The sequence below is a fragment of the Phaseolus vulgaris genome, chromosome 6, assembly GCF_051622355.1.
Source record: "Phaseolus vulgaris cultivar YP4 chromosome 6, ASM5162235v1, whole genome shotgun sequence".
NCBI classification, from domain to species: Eukaryota; Viridiplantae; Streptophyta; class Magnoliopsida; order Fabales; family Fabaceae; genus Phaseolus; species Phaseolus vulgaris.
The window spans coordinates 5683194-5705616 of NC_143503.1; the positions used below are offsets into that span (position 1 = coordinate 5683194).

General features: G+C 46.0%; 1 protein-coding gene across 1 annotated transcript in view; it reads left to right on the forward strand.

Annotated features, from left to right (window-relative positions):
* Window positions 1-325: 325 nt before the first annotated feature.
* Window positions 326-22423, forward strand: part of LOC150026284 (protein ALTERED SEED GERMINATION 2-like) — a 57730-nt gene continuing 35632 nt past the window's right edge. Inside the window, exons 1-3 of the mRNA XM_090303793.1 lie at window positions 326-391; window positions 508-576; window positions 915-1046. Coding sequence (XP_090159919.1) covers window positions 326-391; window positions 508-576; window positions 915-1046 — 267 coding nt within the window. The remainder of the gene's footprint in view (window positions 392-507; window positions 577-914; window positions 1047-22423) is intronic.

Sequence of the window (22423 nt, forward strand, 5' to 3'; positions counted from 1 at the left end):
AGTTGTAAAAGAGATTGAAATATAGGTAAGAACGATTTATATCCAACTATTGTTGTAACTAGAATAGTAGAAAATATGAATATGATTTTAAATTGTAAGAAAAATTAATGAATAATGATGAATTGTTAAGTTAGTTTTAGAATTGATAATAATAAAACGACAGATGTTGGTAGTCAACCATAATGAAGGGATTAACAAACCTAAAAAGAAAGGGAAGTCCAAACGTGGGTTTAGCAGGGTTTAGCTTAAATTGCTTTAACTTTCTCTCTCGCCGGAGCTCTGCCATAACTTTCTCTCGTCGCCGCAGCCAAAGACCGCCTGTGCCATGGACTCCGTTCCCTTTCTTGATGGCCACATACACGCGATTCTTGAGTTAGAATCTCTCCACTCGGTATTCTTCTTCATTTTCCCTATTACTCGAATTCAAACCGTCTCCACACTATGCATTTAAGAATCTTGTGCCGTATTTTATGATTCTTGACCACATGTTCCTCTTGTTTTCTTTAGGAGGTTAAACACACTTTGCAGACTCGTTCCTCCCTCGTTCGGAAGCTTTCCCTAGATGGAGAGTTAGAGGTTGGTAACGTCTCTTCAAAAATGTTAAGTTAACTGATGTAGTAGATTAAGTTAAGATCATGTTTAAATTTGACAACCTTGGTTAAGATCACTCCAAGAATTTAGGGAATAATTCTTTATGTTTCTTATTTTGTGTACCCTCGAAACAAATAATCTAAGGGCCACGTTGGCTGTGTCAATGCGTTGGCTTGGAATTCGAGAGGTTCACTATTGGTATCTGGGTCCGATGACACTTGGGTAAGTAATTTATTTTGAATGTTATAGTCATAACTGTCAAAAGATATCAGACACACTCCCATGGTATTTTTCAGCGGTTAATTGTTTCTGAAATTTTGCAGTTGAATATTTGGAGATATTCCGATAGAAAACTTCTACTGTCAATTGATACCGGGCGTAGTACAAATATATTCTGTACCAAATTTTTACCAGAAACGGACGAGCTTGTAGCCTCTACAGCTGGAGATGCTCAAGTAGTGATCCTGCCGGTTGACCTGAGTGCAAGAGTCTTGCCACGTCAAAGGTCTCTCCTCTTGATCAGCTTCGCACCACGTTAGCCTTTGCTCCTCACGCCCTAATTCCTCGCAAGAACCTGAAGAAAACAAAGTGGCGCCGCTGCGGCCGATCGTGCTCCGACGCTCAAGTCAGTGACGGAATCACCAAAAACTCAGAGAGAATATCTCAACTCAAGGAACTGTGCGCAGTGAATCTCAGTGTACTAGAAAGTATTCTGAAAGCGTACCTCAAAAGTCTGTTAAGTGTTCCTTATATACCTGAGCACTTTCTCTCTCCTGACGGTTACACCTCTGGACACGTGACTCGCATCCAGCTGTACACGTGTCACCATCTGGAGCTCCCTCCACTTGAGCGTCACCTCTACTCTTCAAGCCATTCGACTAAGTTACCCATACAAGGAGTAACTTGGTGCACAACTTACCTTGGAGCGCGATCCCTTAAGTAGAGTACGGAGTGTCACCTTGCACACCTTCTCTGTGGTCTCGCCTGCCGCTATCACGATCTGCTTCACTTGCATACCATGCATGTTCTGGGAAACTGTTCCCTTGCCCCGACCTCTGGCTAGGGAATGATCATCTAATAACCTCATCCTCCCCTGCTGCGTGACAAGCATATCGCTAGTCCCCGTACTTGTACCCCTTGGAAACCTTAAGCAAGCTTTCCTGATCTTCCGGCGATGTCCCCCTTTCGGCGGTCTCTAACCACCTGATCTCCTAGTACTCACATATGGCGACTACAACGCAACTCTAGTGACCGCTGGTTACACACACTAGAGATTGGAGAACACCAAGTCAACGATCGACGACTACACAGACTTCCCAATGTATTTCCCTTCTGTCAACCAGGTGTCCCGTTCAACACGCCCATATTATCACTTGCTGCCACGTCATCACTCCCGATTACCTGATCGGTACACAAGCCCCCCAGTCTTAAGCTGAGACTTGACCAGCGAAAAGACTAAGAAGTCAAATCATCGTCGACCTACGTGGCGTTTGTACAGATTTCCGTACGTTCGTACCCTTTGCTTCTCTGACGCTCCACCAACCCCCTCTTTAATCAAACGACACGTGGCTTCATCAACGGTCGTTTTTAACCGTCGTTTGCGCTTCCTACAACGTTTGAAACCCTTAAACCCTTCGCGCTTGTCACTGTTCCATCATCTTTCTGTTGAAGATGGATGAAGCCTCTTCTCTACCTAATGTTAGTGTGTGTTTGATGTAGAAAAATAGCTAGTTTGTTGTAATGTTTGTAATAGGTTTGGATGATCTTGTATGTAGGCTTGTAGTTGTGTAAGGTTGCCTTTTGCTACATGATCTATCCTAGATGCCTAACCTAGCCTAGATCAAGCACATGATGTGGTTAGATGGTTTTTGAAAAGCTTTTTAAAGTGTTCTTAAAAGTTTTAAATCAGTACACAAAGAAATCTGTTTTATGGAGAAAGAATCGGTTTATTTCTTCTCTGTTAAAAGGCTTTTCTAAAATTCTGATAAGGCACCACAGGTAAAGCTTAGTTAGTTATTTCAGTTAAAGCTGAGCTGGCCTATTTGCTATATTTTAATCTGTTTCACTGTGAAAGAACAGGTTTATTCTTTGGTCAGCTGAAAGGTTTTTCACAAGTTAGTTAGGGCACCAAAGGTACAACTCAGACAATTATTTCAGTTAGCTGAGTTGGCGGTTTTCACAAAATAAATCTGTTAAGTTCAAAAATGAATCTGTTGTTTTCATAACTGCTTTTCAACTGTTTTTTGAAAAGAAGTTAGAAATTGTTTTCTATATAAAGAAAAGTCTCTCTCACATGAAGAGCAGTTGAGCAATTACGGTTTTTTGACAGAGATCAAACATTTTCCATGTGAGAAGAAGGATCAAAAGTTATTTTCAAAGGTTTTCCAAAGAGATTTTCAAGTGTGTTTGTTCTAGGAAACCTTTGATCTTGGTGAAGGTGCTGGTGCAGTTCTGCAGCAAATTGAACTACTGGTTTTGAGTTCTTGCATCTTCTTTTCAGGTGTAATCTTTCCTTTATTCTGTTTTGTAAAGGTGTAAATGTTAGTCACTCCTTGATAGGGTTTCTTGGAGTGCAAGGTGTGCTGAAATAGGGTTTTTCAGCATTGTTGATGTTGTTCTTGTAGTGTTCAAGAACTGCTGAGTATGTAAGTAATTGGTACTGTTTTTAGTGGATTCCACCTTGGGGTAAGGTGAGACTGGACGTAGCTCTGTATGAGTGAACCAGTATAAAAACTTGTGTGCCTTTCTTCTCATCCCTACACTCATTTCTAGTTTTGCTTAATTCTGTCAAGAACTAAATCTGTTCTTTTGAAATTGAATCTGTTAATTATGGGTTTAAGTAAAAACTGTTCTTCCTGATTTGTTAAAGCTTTCTAATAACAAATAAGGCAGTTGTATATGATGGTTTAAGTGATTTGTGAACAAACAGTCTATTCATTAAAATCTGAGAAAGAACCATTCTCCTTAGAACCTTGTGTTGAGTAAATTTGTTTGATTTCTAAGCATAATTGTATCCTTCATCCTCATAATATTCAGCTGATCTGACTCTGTTGTAATTCTCTGTTAATCACAATTTTACATTGAACAAATTCAAATTGTGCTAGACTGCTTTGAAGAATCAATCTGTTTCATGTAAAAACAATCTGTTCTTTTTGCCTCTGGTATACTGAAAATTGTGTGTTCCTGCGAAAATTTTATAAGCTCAATTCACCCCTCCCCTCTTGAACTTAGACACTAGTAGACCCAACAATTGGTATCAAGAGCTAGGGCTTGTATTTTGGTCAAGTGTGTGCATGATGTCTGAGTTTAAAATGCCTTTTGCTGAAGGTGCGTGATGGAAGAGGCCCAAGCACAAGCCCACATGCAAGCCCACCAAAGGGTAGATTTGGGCCAACCATAGAGTTATGGCCAAGAGGATCCAAGAAGACGTTCTTTTACATGTTCAAATGCCATAAACTCTAGTGTAGAGTAGACTTTAATTTCTTGTCAAAATTAGCATAGGAACTTTATTTGTAATTTTCTTAGAATTAATTTTGGCACCTAAAACACCAACCTAGGTAAACTTAGAGTTTCTAAAAAAACCTCTAAATTTACCAAGGCCGGTCTAGAAAGCCCATGGAGGGGGTGAACATAAAAACTAGACACACCCCTCCCCATGTGCTCATTTGTGCACCCATGTGCCATGTGCACCCATGTGCTTCACATTTACATTTCATTTGGCTAGCATTAGGGTTGCATTATGGTCCTCCTTAGCCTATAAAAGGAGGAGCCTACACCTTGTATTTTCAAGTTTAATTGAGTAAGGTTATGCTGCCATTTTTGTGCACAAGCTTTACTTCTCCTAGAAATCTAGGCTCTAAACTTCAATCCTTTCACCTTCTCCCTTGAGCTGGCCGAACCACTCAAACACCATACTCATCATGCACCTACAAGGCCAACACAACTCCTAGGAGGGTCTTGATCATCTCACCCATTGCTTCCGCACCTTATTTTCTACTTTGATTCAAGAAGAACACATGAAAATGCCATCATTTGGTATCATGAGCTTTGGTTCTTCAAGATGAGTAGCTCCTTGTCTTTTAAATTTTAGTTCTTCTTTATTTCATATTGTCATTTACATTCCATACTTGTCTTGCTGTTTTTTTACTTTTTAAATTGTTCTTGGTGTGCTTATGGAAGATCCAACCGAAGCACAATTGTTCAATTGATCTTGAACAAATTCTGTGCAGCTTGTGATAGGATTCCTTACACCATTGAGTGGCTGTTTTTCTTTTAGGAACTTGAGTCCTTATTGCTTTCTTAATTTTGCTTCATTTTATGCTTTGAGTCTTTATTTTCTGAATCTATAAATGTTGTGTCAAGTCATGTGAATCCATATTTGTCAACAATTCTTAGTAGTCCTATTATTGGCTTGATTGTTTCTTGCTTTTGGGTCTCTTTAATTTGTTTGAATCTGCTGTTCTTTGATCCTTTGGTGCCTTTTTTTTATTTTTAGTTTGAGTTCATAATTGTGTCTTAGTTCTTACACAATTTCCATTCTTACATTTCCATTGTGTTCATTTTGGTTATCTTGCTGTTTTCTTCCAGTTTTCCAGATTTCCCCTGTATCATCTCTCTGTTCTGGGCTGTTTTGTTTTAAAAAAATATTTCCACCCATAGGAAAATTCTGATTTTCTGGAAAATGCAAGTTTAAAGTGTTATAGAAAAGACAAAAAAAGAATGAGGTCAAAAGAAGCAACAGAAAAAAAATGATAAATCTTACAAAATCAGAGTGCAAATCTTGAGCGCTCCAGCTGGCCTAACTGCACACCAAATTTGCAAAAATTATTAAAATAAAATGGTGCATGCGTTTTAGGTGATTCCAAAGCCAAAATTTAGATAAGATCCTGAATTTTCTTGCATCCAAATTTCAGAAACAAATTTTACAATTACAGCTCAGCATAAATCGGGGAACAAACACGTTTTCTGGCCCACAACATTTTCCAGTGGTGCTGTTTTTTTATTTGGTCATCTAATCTAGTGCTTTTCTTTAGGAATTCTTTTGTGTGCCAACCTTTTATTGAGTACCTTTAATTGTTTGCTTTAATTTCTTGAATCTCTTTCTAAGTTGTCATATTATAAATCCTTTTGGTGGTACTGTTTTCTTTCAATTAAATTTGTTTCTTGCTTTTGTTCCTTGACCTCTCTTTTTGGGTGCTGGAATTTAATTTCTCCCTTGGTGCTTATGTGCATGGAATTTGACTTGGTTTAAGGTTTAGCCCTTGTGAATAGGTGCTGGAAATTGGAGAATTAAAGCCAACATTCTAAGGAGGAGACAAAGTCAAAGCCGAAACAAACATTCTTGAAATAAACACTACAAACACTTGGAAGATCAACAATCAAAGACAACAAGGAAGTGCACTAATCAAAATAGGATCAACAAAGGGAGTTCTCTTATTTCCTTGCAACTTGGTTTATTGTTAATTACCTTGTTAATTACGTTTAGACGGTGAGTGTGTCTTCAAGGGCTCAAAGTGTCCAAGAAGCCTCACCTAGGGCCGAATAGTATAGCATTCTTGATTAGTAATTGTTACTTGTTTGTAATTGCCTTTTCTTTTGCTTAGTTAGTGACGCTTTGCATGGTTATTTTGTTAAGTTTGTGTTAAACCGACTAGCTTTGTTGATTAGTAGCTTGCATTGTTTTCTTTCATTGAAAATTTGATTTCTCAACTTAATTGTGTTCTAAGTGGTTTACTAAGAGAAAGTTTTGTGTGAAGACATTGAGGGATAGTTTTTGGCTAAGGTAAAGGCTTGGTATTTAAGTAGTCCTTTGTGACTCACCTCCCTTACCTGGAAAACTACCTTCTTTGACTTTCCTAAGTTTTCTCAAGGTAAAATACTTGTATACACAAAGCTTTAGCCATGTCTTCTTCTTCTCATTCTACAAAGTCTATTGGAAGTGAATTAAAATCTTTAAAAACTCTTTTGAAAGAAGTTTCACAAACTGTGCAATCAATTGCTTATAGACAATTGGAGAGTGAGACTAAACTTAATGTTTTGACTAAAGCAAAGGATGAGAAGTCTCACATTCTAAAAAAATTACCTTCTCATGCATATATCTCTAAAGATCATGATTCTTTTGGGGAGGGAAGCATTAGAGTAAATGATTATTATCAAGCACCCCCTAGAAGACATAGAAGAGATAGAAAAGAACAAGAAAACCCAAGAGGGGTTAGGGTAGACCAACCCCATTTCCATGGAAAAGAAAATATAGAAGCATGCGTAGATTGGGAAATGAGGGTAGAAAAATTGTTTGCTTCCCATAAAGAAAGAAAGGAAAGAAAAACACAAAAGAAGAGAGGGGAAGTCGAAAGGGAAGCTAAAGAAAAAGAAGAAAAAGAAAAAGAAAAGCATGAGAAGACCCTTGAAGAACAAAAGGCGTGGGAGAAGAGTGTTCCTTCCCACAAGGTCATTCAACAAGACCAAAGATTTAAAAATACCTTTGAAAATATGTGTCTTGTTGAACAACCTCAAAGCCTTACCTTTTGTAAAGGAACACTTGCAAGCCTAAGTGAAAAAGAAGAGTCTTTAAAAGAAGCTTGCATAGTGTACCGCCCTGATGGACGGGTGTGATGACGTGGCATCCTGCTACAGTGTAGGCGTGTTGACAAGGCACCAGGTTGGCAGATAGGAAGGAAGTCGGAAGGCACGTGTGGTCGCCGATTGTTAAGTTGGCGTGTTCCGATTTCCAGTTTACCAGAATAGGCGATCGCCAGGTTGAAGATGAAGTCGCCAGATGTAGACTCAGGCGACCAAGCAGTCGGAGATCGCCAGAATAAGCACATCGCCGAAGACGAAGGAGAAACAGATTATGAAGGCGGCCGGCGAGACCACAGGGAAGGTGTATGAAGGCCCTAACTCGCCAGTTTCAGTAGAGATCGCACTCCTAAGTTAGCTATGCACTGGGCAGTACCATGCATAAGTAACTTAGCCAAAATGAGAGTAGAAGCAGCGCCAAGTCAGGGAGCCTCCAGATGATGGCACGTGTACAGTTGGATGCGAGCCACGTGTCCAAGTCTGTAACTGCCAGGAGAGAGAAAACCACCAGGTATATAAGAGTTCTTAACAGACTTTCTGAGGTACGCACGTTCAGTTCATACACTTTACGCTTGCGAGTGAGAGAGGATTTGCACGGTTCTCGTTCTTAGTATTTGGTGATACCGTCACTGACTTGAGCGTCGGAGTGCGATCGGTCGCAGCGGCGCCGTGTCGTTTCTTTGCAGGTTCTTGAGATAGATCCAGAGGAGGAACGGAAGTGAGAAGCGGCGCGCACGACGATCCTTTGACGAGGCATTCTCCAGCGCTCCGGTCAACCGGCAGGATCACATAGATAAAAATGAAATAGATTATTTCTCATATGTGCTAGGATATCACCAAGTGAATGTCAAGTTTTTTATAAGCATCTACAAAAACAATTTTTTATGTGAAGTAGTGCCTAAAGAAACTTGTCATGTCTTATTGAGACAACCATTGCAAAGTGTACAAATCCTTATAAACAATGGTTGTCACAACGAGACTATCCTTACACATAAGAGAAAGAGTCTTCATGAAGGAGAACTCATGGGACAAATTAGAGTTGATAAAACTCTAGAGCTTTTAAAAGGAAAACTTTTGTCCCCCATGAGAAAAGAAGTTCAAAGACATTACCTTAGGTACAATTCTTGTTTTCAAACTACACCCAAGGCAATGTCTCATGAACTCTATACTCCTTCACCTTTTGCAAATGATCCTTGGGAAGATATAAATTTCATATTAAAACTCCCTAGGACAACAAAAGGTTGTGATTCAATCTTCATGGTTATGGATAAACTCTTCTCTAGAGAAGTGATACATCTTCATGGTTTATCTTCAAGCATAGTGTTGAATAGAGTTCCAAATTACGCAAACCATGATTTGAGGATTTCCTTTGGAAAACTTGCAACTAAATTGCACACTTTAAATTCTTATCATCCTCAAACGCATGGTCAAAATATATTTGAAAATCTAGCTCTTTCTACTATGCCTAGAATAATCATGAAGTGCACACACAACTCTAGAGGTGAGCAAACATACCATAAAGTAGTTCACAAAACTACTTATTTTTCTACTTTTAAAGTTATGTGTGGCCTAAATCATCTTTCTCCTTTTAAGTTGTTACCATCTCCTATAGGATTTATGCCTAAAGAGAAAGTAACCACAAATGAACATTTTAAAATACATAAGATGATTAGAGACCACACACAACCATTAAAAGAGAAACTTTGTCCAAGGTTGCCAAAACCAAAAGAAAAACAAAAATGGCAACCTAGTAAAATTAATTTGCAAACTAACACCTATGCCTTATTTGATTATTTCTATAGGTGGACGTTTGATCCAGGAGGACAAGCTTTGGCGAAGCAAAAGGTTGCTATCCGAGATCAAGTCTGTAGATCTGAGGATAGATCTTCTCAAGAAGGAGGAGATGATGGACACCATCCAGCCACATCCATTCCCCTAGCCATGAAGAAGAAGAAGCAATGGATTTGAGGACAAATCCTTTTCAAGAGGGAGGGGATGATGGAAGAGGCCCAAGCACAAGCCCACATGCAAGCCCACCAAAGGGTAGATTTGGGCCAACCATAGAGTTATGGCCAAGAGGATCCAAGAAGACGTTCTTTTACATGTTCAAATGCCATAAACTCTAGTGTAGAGTAGACTTTAATTTCTTGTCAAAATTAGCATAGGAACTTTATTTGTAATTTTCTTAGAATTAATTTTGGCACCTAAAACACCAACCTAGGTAAACTTAGAGTTTCTAAAAAAACCTCTAAATTTACCAAGGCCGGTCTAGAAAGCCCATGGAGGGGGTGAACATAAAAACTAGACACACCCCTCCCCATGTGCTCATTTGTGCACCCATGTGCCATGTGCACCCATGTGCTTCACATTTACATTTCATTTGGCTAGCATTAGGGTTGCATTATGGTCCTCCTTAGCCTATAAAAGGAGGAGCCTACACCTTGTATTTTCAAGTTTAATTGAGTAAGGTTATGCTGCCATTTTTGTGCACAAGCTTTACTTCTCCTAGAAATCTAGGCTCTAAACTTCAATCCTTTCACCTTCTCCCTTGAGCTGGCCGAACCACTCAAACACCATACTCATCATGCACCTACAAGGCCAACACAACTCCTAGGAGGGTCTTGATCATCTCACCCATTGCTTCCGCACCTTATTTTCTACTTTGATTCAAGAAGAACACATGAAAATGCCATCAGTGCGTCTATTAATAGACCTCCTATGTTTGGTGGTGTTAACTATGCTTTCTGGAAAATCAGGATGAAGATCTTTATGGAGTCTATTGACATGGGAATATGGGATGCAGTGGTCAGTGGACCTTTTATACCTATGCAGGTTGTCAAAGATGAAACAATAAAGAAACCTTGGTCTGAATGGAGTGAAACCGAGAAGAAGAAGGCCCAATATGAGTCCTTAGCCAAGAATATCATCACCTCTGCACTGAACATGGATGAGTTCTTTAGAGTCTCTCAATGTAACTCAGCTAAAGAGATGTGGGATGTACTAGAGGTGACTCATGAAGGAACTGATGATGTGAAACAGGCAAGGAAACACTCACTAATTCAGGAGTACGAGCTGTTCAGAATGCAATCTGAAGAAAGTATTGCAGATGTGCAGAAACGATTTACATACATTGTAAATCACCTCACTGGCCTTGGTAAAGTCTTTGACAAGGAAGAGCATAACATAAAGGAACGGAAGTGAGAAGCGGCGCGCACGACGATCCTTTGACGAGGCATTCTCCAGCGCTCCGGTCAACAGGCAGGATCATCAGGCGCCCACCGTGGGGCCGTGTAAAGCTTGCTCCCATCCACAGCGTGAGTTCGTGGAAGTTTTCGAGGTTTTCGGCGTGGTTGTGTGCTGGTGCAACCGTCGTTCGTAGTTTCTCTGAGTTTCGTTCGGTGAAGTTTGCGTTTTGAACCGTTCGTTTGGCTTTTCGATCGGTGGATTCGAGTTCTTTCGTTTGCTTGGTTGATTCGCGGGGAAACGGTGGTTTTTGGTGAAGCTGCGATTTTCTTCGAAGGTTTGCGGTGTTCTTGAGTTCTTGCGCAGTTTCTTGAGTTTTCTCCGGTTGATCGCTGATTCGATCGTGGTTGAAGTGTTGTTTGCTGTTTTTCTGTGGTTCGCTGAAGTTAATGAGAAAAATGAGAAGTAATCGTTCCAGTCCCGTGGCGCCCGTCGCAGCTGAAGGCGACGCCGCCATGACCATGGCGCAGATGGCAGAGATGATGCGCTCGTTGCAGGCAACTGTGGAAGCCTCGCGCGTCGAGCAGGCAAGGATACATGAGGACCTGGTCGCCTCTCGCGCCAGGAACGAGGAGCTCAGCAAGGTAACTGAGGAGCTACGTCGAGCTCTTCAGGAGCAGCAGGGACGTTCTTCTGCTGAAGAGGTGGCACCGTCGACGCCACCTCGTGTGTTCCCAATGCCTTTTATTCAGGCGATTACCGACACGCCTATTCCCACGAGCGTGGTTCCGGTTAAAGCTGTTTTTACCGGCGTGGAGGATCCAGAGGCTCATCTGACCACGTTCCACACGCAGATGATGCTGTCGGGAGGGTCAGACGCCGTCTACTGCAAGATGTTCGTGAGTACGCTCCAGGGAACGACGATGGAGTGGTTTGTGAGCCTGCCTAATGGCCACATAACCAATTTCCAACAATTCTCGAAAATCTTTGTCGAGCAGTACATTGTGAATAAGGCACCGCCGAGGGTGTCCTATGATCTGTTTGATATAAGGCAGTACCATGGGGAGTCCCTCAGAGACTACCTCAATCGCTTCGGCGCGCAGATGGTCAGATCGCCGGCCAAGGATGAAGAAATGCTGGTCTATGCCTTCAAGAAGGGCTTGCAGCCAGGGCCATTCTGCGAGGCCTTGATCAGGGCTCATCCTGCGACGTTTGCTGAAGTCAGGCGACTTGCGGTGGCCCACATCGCCGACGAGAGTGAAGTCGCCGAGAAGAGAGGCAGCGTGGCTCCCGCCAGACCACGCGCCCAGACCAGGATCCAGCCACAGAGGGTGCTGGAAACGGCGGCGGCAGCCAGGAAAGACCAAAGGACTCACTATCCTTACGATAGGAGAAATAAGGGAAGAAGCCAAGCGCGCCAACAGCCAGCACGCCAACAACCAGCACGCCGGGAATATAATCGCCCGCCTAAGCACAAATTTTTCATGGGTCTAGCGGACCTGATCGCTATCCCTAACATATCTGCTAGGTTGAAGGCGCCTGAGAAGGTGGGCGACAAGGTGCTGGGGTCAAAGCCGGACGCCTGGTGCGAGTTCCACTAGTGTTTTGGCCACGACCTGGACTCGTGTTTGTCTTTAGGATACCAGCTCGACGACCTGGTTAAGAGCGGGTTCCTAAATGACTATCTGCTGGACAGGAGGACGGGGGGAGCATCGAGTTCCCAGCCAGCAGGTGGAGAAGCCCAGCAACACGAAATGCCAATCCACGGGGAGATCCACACCATTGCAGGGGGTTTCTCAGGTGGTGGATGCACCGCATCGCAGAGGAAAAAGTATGCGCGATCGGTGATGGCAGTGGACATGTTTGAAGATCACTCGCCGGAGGTGGACATTACGTTCACAAAGCAGGATCTTCGGGACGTTGTGCCTCATGACAACGATCCCATAGTTATTTCGTTGATAACAGCAGGGAGGAAGGTCCACCGAGTTCTGGTGGACCAAGGAAGCTCGGCAGACGTGATGTTCTGGCCGACTTTCACGCAGCTGGAATTGCCCCTTGACCAGCTAAGGCCCTATGGAGGGTGCTTATATGGATTCGCTGGTGACCAGGTGGAGGTCAGGGGGTACATTGAGCTGAGAACCACGTTTACAGATGAGGCTGGGTCGAGGACGGAGAAAATCAAGTACCTCATCGTAAACGCCCCTTCAGCATATAACATCCTGTTGGGAAGGCCCACTCTTAACAGGATAGGCGCAATTCCATCGACTCGGCACATGAAGGTGAAGCTGCCGTCCATGGAAGGGGTGGTGATCACGATCAAGTCGGATCAGAAAGAAGCGAAAAGGTGCTATGAGAATAGCCTGAAAAACAAAAGGTCCGTGAGCTATGTAACAACCACCCCACCTCCCGGTGTGAAGCCCAGACCGCCGGTAACAGAGGATATCGCTGGAAGGGATGTAGAGATGATAGACGCTGAGCTGGGGGAGAGAGAGGCTGGCCTGGAGGAGGAAGAGGCGCGGAATCGCCCCGAGGAAGCGAGGGAACTGGGAATCGCCAAGGCGGTGATCGCCAGAGAATCCAGGCCCAAACCTGTCGAGCAGTGGCTCGAGAAGGAGATCGGAGGGAAAGTTTTCAAGCTCGGAAGATCTCTGGAGGTCGATCTCCAGGACCAGATCGCCAAGGTGATTGAGCGGCATCTGGACGCGTTTGCTTGGTCCGCTTCGGACATGCCCGGGATCGATCCCGACTTCTTGTGCCATCATCTGGCGATGGACAACATGGTGAGACCGGTACGACAAAGGAGAAGGAAATTCAACAAAGAAAGGAGGCAGGCGATCAGGGACGAAACACAGAAACTCCTCGCTGCAGGCCACATCAGGGAAGTCCAGTACCCTGAATGGTTGGCAAATGTCGTACTGGTGAAGAAGAGTAACGGGAAATGGCGCATGTGCGTCGATTTCACCGATCTGAACAAAGCTTGCCCGAAGGATTCGTATCCTTTACCAAGCATTGATGCCCTGGTTGATAGTGCTGCAGGGTGCAAGCTGCTGAGTTTCCTGGATGCCTTCTCGGGCTATAATCAGATCAAGATGCATCCCATGGATGAAGAAAAAACAGCCTTCATGACGGAGAGGTCGTGCTACTGCTATAAGGTGATGCCGTTTGGGCTGAAGAACGCGGGGGCCACGTACCAGAGGTTGATGGATCGAGTACTCGCACCGATGCTGGGAAGGAACGTGCAAGCCTACGTCGATGACATGGTCGTGACCTCGCAGGAGAAAAGCAAGCACGTTGCAGACTTGGAAGAATTGTTCACGACGATCGCCAAGTTCAAGTTAAAGCTCAACCCGGAGAAATGCATTTTCGGCGTGGAGGCTGGAAAGTTCTTGGGTTTTCTTCTGACTGAAAGGGGGATAGAAGCTAACCCGGACAAGTGTGCCGCCATCTTGGCGATGAGAAGCCCGGCTACAGTGAAAGAAGTCCAGCAGCTGACAGGTCGGATGGCAGCCCTATCTCGCTTCGTGTCAGCGAGCGGAGAAAAGGGACATCCCTATTTCCAATGTCTGCGGCGCAATAACAAGTTCGCTTGGACGAAAGAATGCGAGGAAGCTTTTGTCAAGCTAAAGGAGTATCTGGCAAGCCCGCCGGTTCTGTGTAAACCACTGGCGGGTACCCCTCTCAGGTTGTATTTCGCTGTGACTGAGAGGGCAATGAGCGCGGTGCTCGTCCAGGATCAAGATCAGGCTCAGAAGCCTATTTATTTCGTGAGTAAAGTGTTGCAGGGCCCAGAAACGAGATATCAGGCCCTGGAGAAGGCTGCGCTGGCTGTGGTGTTTTCGGCGAGGAGGTTGCGCCACTACTTCCACAGTTTCACAATACTGGTGATGACTGACCTGCCCATCCAGAAGGTCTTGAAGAAACCTGACGTTGCAGGAAGAATGGTGAAGTGGGCAGTCGAGTTGTCAGAATTTGACATTAAATATGAGCCTCGAGGCCCGATCAAGGGGCAAATCTTCGCAGATTTTGTGGTCGAGCTCTCATCAGAGGCAACGCGGGTTGAAGGTGACGATTTCCGTTGGGTACTCTCGGTGGATGGATCGTCGAACCAGCAGGGTAGCGGTGCTGGAGTCATATTGGAAGGGCCCAACGGCGTGCTGATTGAGCAATCCTTGAGGTTTGCCTTTAAAGCCAGCAACAATCAAGCAGAGTATGAGGCGCTGATCGCCGGGATTTTGCTGGCCAAGGAAATGGGAGCTAGGGTGCTGATGGCTAAGAGTGACTCGCTGCTAGTCACCGGGCAAGTAACAGGCGAGTTCCAGGCTAAAGATCCACAAATGGCGGCTTACTTGGCGTATGTGCAGGAATTGAAGAGTTCCTTTGCCTCTTTTGAAGTAGTGCATGTGCCCCGAGAACAGAATGCCCGAGCTGACTTGCTGGCTAAGCTCGCCAGCTCAGGCAAGGGGGGTAGGCAGAGGACGGTGATTCAAGAAACTCTGAAGACGCCGAGGGCATTTGTAGCAGATCACCTGGTCCTTCAGATAAGCAGGTCGACGGAGAGAGCAGCGAGAAGCCATAAGTCTTTGACGCAAGAAACTCTGAGATCGCCGAGAGTTAGAGCTTGTGGAGGAGAGAAGGTGGACGTGATGCAGGTCTGCGCCGCCCATGAGCCAGACACTTGGATAACACAGTACAAGCGGTGCTTGGCAGATGGCCTCCTCCCGCTAGATCCAACAGAAGCTAGGAAGGTAAAGAAAAATTCCAGCAAGTATACACTGATTGATGGCGATCTATACAGGTTTGGGTTCACTCACCCACTCCTGGAATGTATACACGGCGAGAAGTGCACGAGAGTTATGGCAGAGCTCCACGAAGGTATATGTGGAAGCCACGTCGGGGGTCGAGCTCTAGCCGCGAGGACTCTCCGTGCAGGCTACTATTGGCCATCTATGAGAGAAGATTGTAAGAAATATGCCCAGTGCTGCAAACAATGCCAGCAGCACGCCGATTGGCACAAGGCACCTCCCGAGGAGTTGAAGTCGATCTACAGCCCTTGGCCGTTTCATACTTGGGGAATCGACATCCTGGGACCTTTCCCGCTGGCGATCAGGCAAATGAAGTACTTGGTGGTGGCGATTGAGTACTTCACCAAGTGGATTGAAGCAGAACCAGTGGCCCAGATCACCGCGCACAAGATTGAAGGTTTTGTATGGAAGAACATCGTGTGCCGGTTTGGAGTGCCTAAGCGCCTGGTGTCAGATAATGGGACGCAGTTTGCAAGCCACCTGTTGAAGAAGCTTTGCGAAGAGGTGGGAATTCAACAAGTGTTTGCATCCGTCGAGCACCCTCAAACAAATGGCCAGGTGGAATCAGCTAATCGGGTGTTGTTGAGAGGTTTGAAGAGAAGGCTTGAGAAAGCCAAGGGAGGTTGGGCTGAGGAGGTACCCCGTATAGTTTGGGCGTACCACACCACCGAGCAGTCAGGAACCCACGAGACCCCGTTCAGCTTGGTCTACGGGTGTGACGCCATGATTCCAGTGGAGATCCAGGAGAGCTCGCCGAGATTCCAGAACTTTGTAGAGGAAGACTCGAATGAAGAGAGAAGGCTGAACCTGGATCTGCTGGATGAGGTCAGGGAAGAAGCGAGGCTGAAGGCTGAGGCGGTGAAGAGGAGGATCGAGCGAAGATACAACTCAAAGGTGGTGCCAAGGCAGTTTAGAGAAGGCGATCTGGTGATGAGGAAGGCCCACCAGTACGAGATGGAGAACAAACTATCACCCAAGTGGACTGGACCGTTCAGAATAACCGAGGCGCTCGGGAACGGAGCCTACCGCTTAGAGACACTGGAAGGAGGGGCGATTCCTCGCACCTGGAACGCCACACACCTGAAGTTGTACTATAGTTAAGAGCTTTGTAAGTAAAGACAAACACAATGTTATATTACAATGTCTCTGTTAAAACAGTTTGACGGGGGCGCTCTTTTTTCCCTAAGGAGGGTTTTTAATGAGGCCACCCAATAAAAGAAGAGTTTTCGAAGTATAAGGTGTTTTCAGATTGCATGTGTGCTATTTTCAAAAGTTTTGAAGAAAGACCTTGTCATTTGTACATGATTTAAGGCAAGAAAAGATATGTCGCGTGTTTTCTAAAAGTTTTAAAGTCCTCATCGTTTTTCGGCGATTAGAGGCACCAGTTAAGTTTTAAAGTCCTCATCGTTTTTCGGCGATTAGAGGCACCAGTTAAGTTTTAAAGTCCTCATCGTTTTTCGGCGATTAGAGGCACCAGTTAAGTTTTAAGTCCTCATCGTTTTTCGGCGATCGGAGGCACCAGATAAAAGACCTCCTCGCCGTCGAGCGAGTGTAGGCGAGAAAGAGGAAAAGTCCTCCGTGTTTCTGGGAGCGAGAAGATGTAACTCCCGGGGCAACGTAGAGGCAAGTTAAAGACCTCCTCGCCGTCGAGCGGGTGCAGGCGAGAAAGGTCCTCAGTGCATCCAGGGGGGAGGAGATGTACACCCTGGGCAAGTTGAGGCACCGGATAAAGTCCTTGTCGCCGTTGTGCGAGCCAAGGCCAATTAAAGACCTCCTCGCCGTCGAGCGGGTGCAGGCGAGAAAGGTCCTCAGTGCATCCAGGGGGGAGGAGATGTACACCCTGGGCAAGTTGAGGCACCGGATAAAGTCCTTGTCGTCGTTGTGCGAGCCAAGGCCAATTAAAGACCTCCTCGCCGTCGAGCGGGTGCAGGCGAGAAAGGTCCTCAGTGCATCCAGGGGGGAGGAGATGTACACCCTGGGCAAGTTGAGGCACCGGATAAAGTCCTTGTCGCCGTTGTGCGAGCCAAGGCCAATTAAAGACCTCCTCGCCGTTGAGCGAGTGCAGGCGAGAGAAAGAAAAGGTCCTCAGTGCATCCAGGGGGGAGGAGATGTACACCCTGGGCAAGTTGAGGCATCAAATAAAGTCCTTCTCGCCGTTGTGCGAGCTCAGGCGAGTTAAAGACCTTCTCGCTTATGCGCGAGTATAGGCAAGATAAAATCCTTCTCGTCTTGAACGAGTTCAGGTATGGCGAAGAGGGTGGAAGAAGCTTGAAAGGTGGCTAAGGTAGGTTCGAAGAGAACGCCTAGCTAGCCGGTCTTTAGCTCTGAAGTTCAGGGGGGTAAAGGAAGATCCCAAAGGGGATTTCTGCCCCAGATAAAGAAATAATTGCCAAAGCATGAGGCTAGGAAAAGCTGGTGTTACCAAGAGGTCTTGGTGATCGCGAAAAGTTCAAACACGGCGAGAAGGTTGAAAGACTTGTTCGATAAAGCAGGTCGAGTGGGACGTTGTTTGAGCCAATGATTGAGTTACAGTTCGTTGCTTGGAAGCTTTTCTTATGATCAGGTTAGTGCCTCAAGGGTACAAGTTGTTTAAAGCGATTATTGCTTAAGTTTGAATCGGCTCGAGGCAGTTACGCCAAAGGTCGTGTTTGCAAAATCGCTAAGTTAAACTCGGCAAAGTTAAACATACAAAGAAGGTGAAAGCGCTCAAAAGGAGTCAGAAGAAAGAATATCCAAGTTTCGCGATTGAAATAAGTAACTGTTCAAAACACATATGCACGAGTTTTGTTACAAGATATATACAAGCAGAATTATAAAGTAGCAGATGAGGTGGAGTTGGTTGAGTCTTCGGCGGGAACGACCTTTCCATCTACTACTTCGTTGTTTATCGACACCATGCTGAGGTCGAGATCGGGGAATAGGCATGCGAATTGTTCCCGAGCGGCTTCGAATCCAGCAACCAGAATCTGAGCGGAGCTTAGCTTAAGTTCTTCAGTTTGCCTTTGAAATTCTTCAACCTGTTTCTTGAGCTCCTTGTTCTGCTGCTCTAGTTCTTCGACCTGTTTTCGGAGTTGTTCGTTGGTCTCTTGAGCATGAAGAAGGTCGTCAGCAACCTTCTTGGATTCCGCTTGAGCTCGGGTCAACTCGGCAGCCATCTTTTCTTTTTCCTTGTTCGCCTCGGTGAGATCAGCCATGGCGTCATCCCTTGCTTTTTCTACTTGCCCAAGTAGTTTTTCGCGGTCGATTGACCTTTGCTCCAGTTTTTGTACCTTATCAACACTAGCTTTAATATGAGTCTCCAGGTCGCTCGCCTTGGTGCGCAGAGGCACGATTTTGCTTTCTAGCTCAACTTTCTCTTGGGCAAGATCATGAATTTTGCGGCGAAGGTCAGTGGCCTCTTGACGCGCCAATCTGAGCTCGGTGCTCATCGCGTCTTCTACTCGGGAGTGTTCCATCTCCGCGAGCGTCAGATTGGCAGACAATTTCTCCACCTCGAGCCTCATGGTGCTGTTGTCAGTCCTGAGGTTGAAGAGATCATCTTGAAGCCTCCTGGTGGAGCTCTCCACAGCCCTCGTTATAATCGATGGGATGTCCTCTGCGATGGTTTTCAGTTTAGCAGTCAGAGGTTCCCACATCCTTGTGACCTCGAGGGAAAGGTTTGCGGCTTGGAGAGGCGCCAGGGGGGCTTGTTGAGGGTTCTCGTCGCCACCTTCCTTAGCAATATTTTCAGTGGTTGCTTCCTGGCGTGGCGACGCAATCGGGGACTCGGTGATTAGGATTGGAGAGGTGTGAGCGACCTCATCCCCGATTGGAACAATTCCTGCAGCTGAAGTGTTTGAAGGGGGGCCCCCTCCTGCTGATATATGTGGTGTAGAGGCGCTCGGGGGGTCCTCCAAGAAATTTGGCTCTGGGGCCTCAGTTGCAGGTGGCGCAGTGGCCAATGGAACTGCTTGGACTGGTGGTGAAGGGGCTTGTGGTGTTGGCGATGAGGGAGGAGGAGCAGGCGTTGATGGGGGTGGTGAGGTTGGAAGAGGGGGTTGAGCAGGTGGAGAAGATGGTGCCACCCTCTTCCTTTTCGTGACAAGGCCATCCTCTGTGACCTCGTCGTCCTCTTCTTCCTCTTGGACGACTTGGGGGGCTTTCCGCTTAGGCCTCTTAAGGACCAGCTTCTTGCGTTGGGTGGGCTCCTTGGGCGGTGATCGCCCATGAATGATGGCCTTCTCGACCGCCGAGTTTGGCACCGTCTGGGAACCGGTCGCCAACCCGTGGTTTCGGGCGAGCGCCTTTAAGTTGGCGAGCATGTTCTTACCCAACATGGTATCTGCATGAAACGAAAGTGCATGAGTTAGCTCAAAGGAGAAAGGGATAAGTGTACAAGGCAATGAGACAGCAAAAACAGGCATATGCAGAAAAGATAAAACCAAAGTCTTGTGCGTGTCGCACAAGACGCCCAGAAACAGTATCAGAAGCAATATCAAGACAAGAGTGTAGCGTCCTAACCTATTTGGAATTCCAACTGGTCCTCAAAGAACTCGAAGGAGATCAGGGTGGGGGTCAGGAATGTTATGTTGGCATCCGACACCCTCTTCCAGAACAGGCAGAGGTCTCGGTCCAAAGCTCCCATGCTATCAGGACTTCTGGGCCTCCTGAAGCAGCTCTTGGACTCCTTTTTCCCCTTGTCCACCCAGTACAAGGGGAAACCGTCGAGAAGGGAAGTGTCTTTATCGTTTGTGCGAACCTGGATGAACTTCCCCTTCCAGTCCTTGTATGATTGCTGGAAGATGGTAAAAATGGATCTCCCAGCAATGCCATTCAGGCTGACCCACAGGCGGTCTCCTGGGTGTTTGGCCTCAAAAAGAAACAAAAACACGTCCACTGACGCAGGCAGCCCCAGGTGGTCGCACGTTATTTGAAAGGCTCGAACAAACGCCCAGCTGTTGGGGTGAAGCTGGGCGGCAGCGATGTTGAGCTCGGTCAAGAGTTCCCTCTCAAATCGAGTGAGAGGGAACCTGAGCTTGACCTTCTTGAAGAAAGTGGTGTAGACGAAGCAGAAGGGCCCATCGGCGCTCACTTTGTCATCGGCACACACTGGCAGAGCGGCGGGGCAAGGCAGCACCATCATTCTCTCGTCGTGCTCCTTGTGAAACGATTGGTGGGCCTCGTCCCCATTAGTCAACCGCAGAACCGCTCCCGCAGTGTTCACCGACGAGGTCTCCTTTAAGAGGGTTGGGTTAGCCCATGGGTATAAAGTCTTGAAGTCTGGCAGAGGGATGGGGGCTCCTCCAGCGTTAGATGGAGTCGCCTGAGCCAGGGCAGTTTGGGAAGATGCAGGCCTCACAGCCTGCGAAGAGGAAGCACCACGAACTTGTGTTGAGTCGTGTGCTTGTGAAGGAGGGTTTCGCGCTGATGGAGGGGGGTTCGGGGTAATCTTGGTGCGAGTCATGGTAGCAACTGCAAAGGAAGAAGAAAGAGAAAAAAAATAATAATCAGGAGGGTTACAAAGGCTGACTCGATCATAGAAGGAAGGTGAAAGACGAACGAATGTGAGTTCGTTGCGACGATCGACAAAGCCCTAAGTTACGCAGAAGGAGAAATGGAAAAACAACCCACAGCGTATGCACCAGACAGTTACAGGATGATGCAAATCGGTGAAAATGCAAGAAAACCCAGCAGATGAAGGAAAGTAGTTACCTTTCGATGATCAGGAGAACGTTGAAGGGAGATGGTGATCTAGAGCGTCGAAGAACGTCGAGAGCTTTCGCAGAAGGAAGTGAGAGCGTATGCAGGTGTGAAGAAAGTGATGGAACAGTAGGAGCGTAAGGGGTTTAAGGGTTTTCGAAATAAGTTTTGGAAGCGCTAACGGCAGATGAAGAGAGCCGTTGATGAAGCCACGTGTCGAGCGATCGGTGAAGGGTTTGGTGGAGCGTCAGAGCAGCAGAAAGTACGATCGCTTGGAATTCTGCGTCAGTGCCACGTAGATCGGTGTTGACGAGGGCTCTTTCAGTCTTTTCGCTAGACAAGTCTTCGCTTAAGACTGGGGGGCTTGTGTACCGCCCTGATGGACGGGTGTGATGACGTGGCATCCTGCTACAGTGTAGGCGTGTTGACAAGGCACCAGGTTGGCAGATAGGAAGGAAGTCGGAAGGCACGTGTGGTCGCCGATTGTTAAGTTGGCGTGTTCCGATTTCCAGTTTACCAGAATAGGCGATCGCCAGGTTGAAGATGAAGTCGCCAGATGTAGACTCAGGCGACCAAGCAGTCGGAGATCGCCAGAATAAGCACATCGCCGAAGACGAAGGAGAAGCAGATTATGAAGGCGGCCGGCGAGACCACAGGGAAGGTGTATGAAGGCCCTAACTCGCCAGTTTCAGTAGAGATCGCACTCCTAAGTTAGCTATGCACTGGGCAGTACCATGCATAAGTAACTTAGCCAAAATGAGAGTAGAAGCAGCGCCAAGTCAGGGAGCCTCCAGATGATGGCACGTGTACAGTTGGATGCGAGCCACGTGTCCAAGTCTGTAACTGCCAGGAGAGAGAAAACCACCAGGTATATAAGAGTTCTTAACAGACTTTCTGAGGTACGCACGTTCAGTTCATACACTTTACGCTTGCGAGTGAGAGAGGATTTGCACGGTTCTCGTTCTTAGTATTTGGTGATACCGTCACTGACTTGAGCGTCGGAGTGCGATCGGTCGCAGCGGCGCCGTGTCGTTTCTTTGCAGGTTCTTGAGATAGATCCAGAGGAGGAACGGAAGTGAGAAGCGGCGCGCACGACGATCCTTTGACGAGGCATTCTCCAGCGCTCCGGTCAACCGGCAGGATCACATAGATAAAAATGAAATAGATTATTTCTCATATGTGCTAGGATATCACCAAGTGAATGTCAAGTTTTTTATAAGCATCTACAAAAACAATTTTTTATGTGAAGTAGTGCCTAAAGAAACTTGTCATGTCTTATTGAGACAACCATTGCAAAGTGTACAAATCCTTATAAACAATGGTTGTCACAACGAGACTATCCTTACACATAAGAGAAAGAGTCTTCATGAAGGAGAACTCATGGGACAAATTAGAGTTGATAAAACTCTAGAGCTTTTAAAAGGAAAACTTTTGTCCCCCATGAGAAAAGAAGTTCAAAGACATTACCTTAGGTACAATTCTTGTTTTCAAACTACACCCAAGGCAATGTCTCATGAACTCTATACTCCTTCACCTTTTGCAAATGATCCTTGGGAAGATATAAATTTCATATTAAAACTCCCTAGGACAAC